This window comes from Nannospalax galili, unplaced genomic scaffold (genome assembly GCF_000622305.1).
Source record: "Nannospalax galili isolate Female #2095 unplaced genomic scaffold, S.galili_v1.0 scaffold213, whole genome shotgun sequence".
Lineage (NCBI taxonomy): Eukaryota > Metazoa > Chordata > Mammalia > Rodentia > Spalacidae > Nannospalax > Nannospalax galili.
Window position 1 is genome coordinate 3,301,495 of NW_008335195.1, and position 8,055 is coordinate 3,309,549.

The window sequence follows — 8,055 nt, forward strand, 5'->3', positions numbered from 1 at the left end:
ATAAATTTTTAAAAAAAAGAAGAATAAAATGGATTAAAAATCAGTTTTTTACAAATCTCCACTTGGTACCTCAAAATTCTTCTCATTTTATTCAGAAAACCTTTCAGGTAAATAAATCCATTTCATTTTGACCCATTTTTCTTTGATGTCCTTAGCACTTACATATTCTTAATTTTTTCTGATTTATTTTTATTTTTATGTGTATGAGTGTTTGATTTTCACATATGTAACTGCACCTGTGTGCCCTAAGAGATCAGAAGAGGGCACTGGATCCCCTGGAAGTGGAGTTACAGGAAGTTGTTATCTGCCATGTGGGTGCTGGGAACCGAATCTGGGTTCTCTGTAAGAGCAGCCAGTGCTCTTAAATGCTAAGCCATCTCTCCAGAACCCTCTTAATTATCTTTGTATCATTTGCATGTGCTAAAATGCTAGGAGTACAGCTAAACAATCAAATTTTATCTTTACAAATAACAGTCTGGGAGCTCCTCTGAAGCCAGAAGGTCTTCCTCTCCTGTCATTTCAATGCCAAACACTGGCTAAAAACTGTATGTATTATCACCGGGCATGGTGGTACATGCTTTTAATCCTAGCACTTGGGAGGCAGAGGTAGGCGGATCTCTGTGAGTTCAAGGCCAGCCTGGTCTACATAGTGAGTTCCAGGACAAGACCCTGTGTCAAAAAGACCAAAAAAAAAAAAAAACAAAACCAAAAAAAAACAAAAAAAAAAAAAAAAAAAAACCAAACAAAAACAAAACAACAACAACAAAAAACTGTATTATCACATGCCAATAAGTGATAATAAAGAGTTCTGAAAGGTATAAAGTACATTATGACTCTTGGTCATACAAGTTTAGAGTGTGTCTAGATTAGGATCAGGGTGTTTTCAAAAATAAATTCCTCTCTGTTCCTAGGATTTAGGGTGAAGTCAAGAAGAGACATTGAAAACAATCCCCCAGTGGATTTCTTCAGACATGCTCCAATTTGGGGGTTCCTTTAAAAACATACCTGCTCATCTACTTTGCGTTGTAGCTGCATAATCTTGTTCTCCATGCCAATATGGAGTTTCTTATAGCGTTCCACAGAGCGAGCCTCAATTTTGAGTTTCTTCAGCTCACGCTTGGCCATCATCCGCCGGAAGCAGCACTGAAGGTAGATGATGGCATGCATGGTCCTCTTGTAACGTGTATGAGCCAGCCAGCCCCGGATCCATTTCTGAATGATGACTGCTTTGTGTTCTCGGAGTATCTGCAGAAAAGGCAGATAACATGAGACTCCAGACTAGACCCAAGGTTCAGCTCTACCAACCTATGCCAAGCTGAGAGTCCACATATTACCTAGAGAAAAAGCCACAAATGTTGAATCAATAATGTTTTATGTGGATTATACGTCAAAGAACTAGGAAGGAACATCATTTTAAAAAGTAATTTGAAAAGTAGACTTTGGAAAAGTGTTTTGAGAAACATACAAATACGGACTATATTAATGTTTTATATGATTATCAGCAGAGTATATACTAGGATGTAGTCTAAATAAAAGATGCCAAATTGACAAAAGATAAGAATTCTACAAAGAAGGAAAAAAATCTATGCTAGGTTCCTTATTGGTCTACAGTTTCTGTTGGACAGGTCTCCCTTATAAAACTAAGTAGTTTACAAATAAAACCATGTACTTTATGAATATGTACTATTGAAACCAAAGATTACCCTACTATACTGCCTCACTGTGTCTCAGATCTTTGCATGAGGTCATGGGAGACGGTCAGCAAGCTTGAGGGTGGTTCTAAAAGGTTAGTTTAATTGAGGAGAGAAGACCACCCTGAATATGGGTAGTACCATCTTGGGATCCTGGACTGAATATAATGGGCAAAGAACAAAGTCAGATGAGTACCAGCATTCATCTCTCTGCTTCCATTTCTCTGCTATCCACATTGTAGATACAATGTGACCAGCCACCTCACTCTCCCACCACCTCCATGCCTTCCTGCCATGATAGACTTAAAACTGTGAGTCAAAATAAATCCTTCTTTTAAGTTGCTTATGTAAGGTATTTTGTCATAGCAATAAGAAAAGTAATACAGTAAGCTTTCTTTATTCCTTCCTTCCTATCCTTCTGTCTCCCTTCTTTTCTTTTTTCAGTTTTTTTTTTCCTAATAGGGTTTCACAATAGATATTCTGTAGTCCAGGCTGACCTTGAATTCATGGCAATCCTTCTTCCTTAGCTTCCTGAAGGTCTGATTAATAGATGTGAGCAACAATGTCTTGTAGAGGTCTGATCTCTACATGTGTGTCACTACACCTGTCCCCCGCATACACTAAAACTAAAGAAAATCAATTAAAAAGAGGGGGTCGGGTGTGAAGGCACAAGCCTTTAATCCCAGTACCCAGGAGGCAAAGGCAGGCAGGTGTCTGGGATCAGCCTGGTCTATATGATGAGTTCCAAGCAAGCTGGGGGTACAGGAAAGCCTGTATCAAAAAAACAAAAACAAACAAACAAAAAAACCCAACAACAACAAAAAGAGAACCTCCAAGTCCCATTAGAACTTTGAACTTGTAGCTAACATGGTGCCTACATGTAAGCAAGTCTCTCACCCTTCACTGTCTACCTGTATACAGTCAAGGCAGAAGTATAAGCAAGCTAGAGGCTGGTGGCACTTCCACCGCAATGGCCTCAAACCCACTCTAGACATTACTGAGAAATGAAAATGGGAAGAAACTAGTTTGGTTTATCTAAAAAGCCAGGCATGAAGCTTTCTCCTCCCCTGAAATCTTGTCCTTATGTAGAAAGAACGAGACTGTTATCAGACATGAACAGAAAAGATATAAGAGTAGCTACCCTAAATTTCCTTTAAACCATAGCTACTGAATATATTCATTCACATCTCATCAGTTTTACTTTTTTTGAGAGAGACAGGGTCTTTTCTATTCCAAGTTGGCCCTGAACTCCTTATGTAGCCAAGAATGATCTGTAACTCCTTTTTTTGTTTTAAACAATTTTTTTACATTTATTTATTTATTTACTTACTTATTTATTTATTATTTGTGTGACATTTATTTACTATTTGTGTGGGTACAATTACATGTGTCACCGCACCTAATATGGAGTCAGAGGACAACTTTTGGGAGTCAATACTCTCCTATACCATGTGGGTTCAGGGGATCAAATTCAGACCATTAGGCTTTGCAGTCAGGGCCTTTACCTGCTGAACCATCCCTCAGAACCCTGATAATGGAATTTCTGATCCTCTTTTCTCCATGAGTACTGGGATTATAGGCATGCACCACCAAGTATGGTTTTACGCAGTGCTGGGGCTCCAACCCAGGGCCTCATGCATGGTAGGCAAGCACTCTACCAATTGAGCTATAACCCTAGTCTTCAGAGTGTGTGTGTGTGTGTGTGTGTGTGTGTGTGTGTGTGTGCAATCACCTCAAAATAAAAAAGTGAAATGAATGAATAGTGTTGAGGTCACACCCACACTTGCCTACGATTAAGACTGCCCCCTACCCTATTAATGTGATTCCCACAGAGCTCTCATATCAGGACTGAATTTCTGGTTTACTAGGAATATATCCAATGGAACAGACCCAAAGGCTTGCCAAAATGAAAGAGATAGAAACTTTATCACAAATATGATTAAGATACGGGTCAACAAGAAGGCTCAATGAGTAAAGGTGCTTGTCTCCAAGCCTGAGTTTAATCCCTGGAACCCACATGGTGAAAGGAGAGAACCAACTACTGAAAGTTGTCATCTGACCTCCACATTGGCCTCACGGCACACATCTGTCATATACGCAATCTTATTTGTATATTTTATCTTTCTGTAGTTGTCTGAGTAATGGGCCCCACAGACACAATGTCTTAATCCCTGGAACATTGTTAATTTATTTGGAGAAAGGGACTTTGTAGATGTGACTAGGTTAGAGATCTTGAGATGAGGAGATTATCCTGGATTACAAAGGTAGGACCTAAATGCCAACACAATTTTTAGTACCTGCAAAAAAACCATTTATTGCTGGATGTGGTGGCCACATGCCTGTAATCCCAGCACTCAGGAGGCAGAGGCAGGCAGATCTCTGTGAATTCAAGGCCAGCCTGGTCTACCTGGTGAGTTCAGGCCAGCTGGGGCTACAGGGAGACCCTGTCTCAAAAAGACCAAAAATAAAAAAAAAAACATTTATTTGGGGGGAGCATGTGTGGGAGTGGGTTCTCTCCTTACACAATGTGGGTTCTAGGGATTGAATTTAAATTGTTAAGCTTGGCACCTAGTGCCTTTACCTGCTGAGCCATCTCACCAGCCCCATAACTGTTCTTATAAGAAAGAGAAATGATGATATAGAAATAGAACAGAGGCTGAAGCAATGGTGACCACAGTACCGGGTGCTGGTCACACCTGGAAGGGACAAGGAACATGCTTTTTCCTAGGGCTTCTAGAGACTGTGGCACTGCTGATACCTTGATTATAGTCCAGTGATTTGGGAATTTTGGCCTCGAGAAAGCTGGGAACATAAGTTTCTGTTGTTTTAAGTAACCAAGCTTGTGGCTTTTATTACACATTTACTTTTCCCCAAAAAAATATACAAAGGGAAAAAGAAAAAAAATTTTTCTTTGTCTTGTTACTAAGTATATATAATTACTTAATACTTGTCTCCATAGGGCTCATCTGTTTGTAGCAGCCCCTGTGGTACTTTGTACAGATGAAGAATATGATTAATATTAGTGGAATGAATAAACAAAGTTGAAGATAGTGCCTTACCTTGAAATACCTATTTCTGGCCAAGTAGCCTCTCAAATAAGATTGAAGAACAATAGTGGCAGCTCGCTTAATCTTGTACCTCCTTCGGACCACATACATGCGCCAGGACTTCTGAATGGTGGTTGCTGCCTTGGTTCTGCGCAGAAACGTAGCATAGCTGGCCAGAGAAAATAGTCATGCATTAGCAGCAGTCAGAAAAATGAAAGAAATCAGTGAGTGTCTAACACCTCACTGCATTATTCTAATAATGTGCATGATAAACATTCATATCTACTTATATGTGTACAACAATCTGTAGCTTAAGTATTTTTGCATCTCTTATCTCATTTGAGGTTTTCCTAACCCTGAAAAGCAGGATGTCCCATATAGTCACATTTCACAAAAAAGAAAATGAAGTTCAGTCTCTCTGCCCCAATGCTGTGTCCTTCCTCCACAGAGGACTAGTGTACACAGCAATCCCACACTTACTTATTATCAGTTCTCTTAGACTTCTCTACTGTTAAAGTACCATCTTTCAGCCGCGCCTGGTGGCTCAGGCCTGTTGTCCCAGCACTGGGGAGGCAGAGGCAGACGAATCTCTGTGATTCTGGTCTCCATAGTGAGTTCAAGGCCAGCTGGGGCTACAGGGAGACCCTGTCTCAAAAAAGCCAAAAAAAAAAAAAAAAAGTACTATCTTTCCCTGAATCTGAGCATATGTCCTTCACCAGTGTTTCTATTTGTACTTATAAATTAAATTGTGTTTACAAGCAATCACACTGAAGTGTAATTCTTTTCTAGAACTTTTCTCAATTACACCTAAAAAAAATCCTCAATGGGGGCATTCTTAGCAGAAAACATAGCTGGGCATGGTGGCACATGTCTTTAGTCCCAGCACTTGGGTGGCAGAGGCAGGTGCATTTCAGTGAGATAGAAGCCAGCCTGGTCTATATAGCAAGTTCCAGATTAGCTGGGGCTACAAGGAGACCTATTTCAACAAAACGAAACAAAAAAGTAAAAATGGACCTTTTCTACTTCTACTTTAAAACTTCTAAGGACCTGAGTTGGTAGCAATTCATAAGTTTTTTTCAAAGATGAATCTGAACTAGCATAGGTTCAAATGAAAATTTATTCCATTTAACTATCTTATGACAGTTAACTTATTATGCTTTGAAATTAAAAGGGAGTGAGATGCTATGTTCTCAGGCAGGATAACCATGCAGACTTATCCTAGGTCAGACAGTGACCTAGATGGACACTAATCTCAGAGGCCCATTAGCAGCATGGGGACCTACCATCGAGCCTGATAGCCCCTCACATATCTCTGCACGGTGATAGCTGCCCTCCGCATGCGCAGATACTTCTTCCTTAGCAGCCACCCACGGATGGTCTTCTGGATCCGGATACAGGCAGCCCTCAGTTTGTCAGCCCTCAATTTTTCTAGATAGGCAACTTGACCAGCCCGGAAAAAGATCTTTGTCTTACCAAACTGGTATTTGTCTTTGTCCTATTTTAGGAAAACAAAATTCATATTAATCATTGACCTTATAAAAGAAATGTAAAATGAGAAAAAAAATCTAAAAGCAGAATCAGTAAAGGGGCGGATCTATCAGCTAAAACTTGAGCTATATCACAATTAACTAATGAAGCCAATTTTTTATCCTCTGTATGTTGTGCAAACAGAAAGGATTTTAGAGAAAACTATAGCTTAAGAGTTATTTTCTAGAATTATTCTACCTAGAATTATTATCTGAGGCCCAAAACTGGTTGTGAGTTATAGGCAGCTATTATGTGCTTGTTTGCATTTTAAACATCTCAATGAAATGGAGGTGCTGATGCTCTCTTTGACTGACCCAGATGTAAGATTACATCAGGCTGTGTAATCCATGAGCAGCTGAGGGAACAAAACACTGGTGTGAAGAGCAAGGCAGGATGGAAAGCACATCAAATAAAAAGTTACTAAAAGGACCAATCACCCAAAACTAAGAAAATCACTGGGCATTTTACATTAAGAGTTATGTTTCTAAACAGCTATCTAAAAATAAACAAAACTTCATACATGTGTTTAAAATCATCTGTAATTGCAAACTTCTTTCATAAAAGATACCATCATTTATACTGCACTGACTTTAGCACATAAGCAGAACTTTACAGTGGCAAAGACAAGCATGCTATCTGAGCTATTTTACCTCAGCTGTTCTAAGTATGCAAATTATTAACCATTCTCATGTCAAAAGAATAGAGGAATTTATATATAATAATCACTACTGTGTCTGAAATTCTAAGGAAAAACAGGGAAAATTAGTTTTTACTGTAAACAGATATCTCCCATCTCACACATGAAACAAACAAAAAAACAGAAACATTGACATACATTTAAAAAGTCTAAAATTATTTAATAAAGTTTACACAGTGTGATGGCTAATCCTGGGTGTCAACTTGACTGGATCTGGGATTAACTGAAATGACAGAGATCTTCTTGACTGGATCATCTGAAGCTGGAAGACACACCCTAAATGTGGGTGTTACCTTCTGATGGCAACCCGAATAAAAGGCCATGGCAGGAGAGTGCTTTGCTTTTTCCCACTTGCCTTCTCTCTCACTGGTGAGTTTGTCTTGTTGCTGTAGGCTGAAGACTAGCCAATCTTTTGGAATTCGTTAGACCTTCAGCACCAGACTGGGACTACTGAGACATTCAGCCACATAGACTGAGCGACTACCAGATTCTCAGCCTCTCCAGTATAGTGCAGCCATTGTTGGACTACTCGGACTCTATCCTCTGAGCTAATTTGATAAATCCCTATATTCATTATACTGGTTCTGTTTCTTTAGAGAACCCTGACTAATACACACAGGAACCCTAGCTAAGTCCTCTCCCATTGCCCCATCTTACCACGGCTACTACCTCTACCTTCATCTGGATCCAGGCCTGCAGTAGTATGGGTGAGGAGGCATGTATATGATTGTCTCAACTTTCTGCTCCACATTTCTACCTGAACCCAAGATAAAGGAGTTGAGTCAAGGGGCTGGAGAGATGGCTCCACGGTTAAGAGCACTGATTGCACTTATGATGGACCCAGGTTCAATTCCCAGCACCCACATGGCAGCTAACAACTGTCCTTAACTCCAGTCCAGAGGATCCAATGCCCTCTTCTGACTTCCATGAGCACTATATGACACAGGTGCACGTATACATACGTAGGCAACACATTCATACACATAACATTTTTTTAAAAAAGGAGTTGAATAAACCCCCAAAAGGCACTAGATTTTAAAAATCATTACTAAGATAGGAGCCTTAATTTTCTCGAGGAAAAAAAACCAACATT

At 39.7% G+C, this 8,055-nt stretch overlaps 1 protein-coding gene across 6 annotated transcripts in view; it reads right to left on the reverse strand.

The window, feature by feature from the left end:
• Window positions 1-8,055, reverse strand: part of Myo5a (myosin VA) — a 231,618-nt gene that overhangs the window by 81,987 nt on the left and 141,576 nt on the right. For all 6 annotated transcript variants that reach the window (XM_029561942.1, XM_029561943.1, XM_029561941.1 and 3 more), the window contains 3 exons: window positions 6,022-6,233; window positions 4,751-4,907; window positions 1,006-1,245 (listed from right to left, as the gene is read on the reverse strand). In XM_029561942.1, coding sequence (XP_029417802.1) covers window positions 1,006-1,245; window positions 4,751-4,907; window positions 6,022-6,233 — 609 coding nt within the window. The remainder of the gene's footprint in view (window positions 1-1,005; window positions 1,246-4,750; window positions 4,908-6,021; window positions 6,234-8,055) is intronic.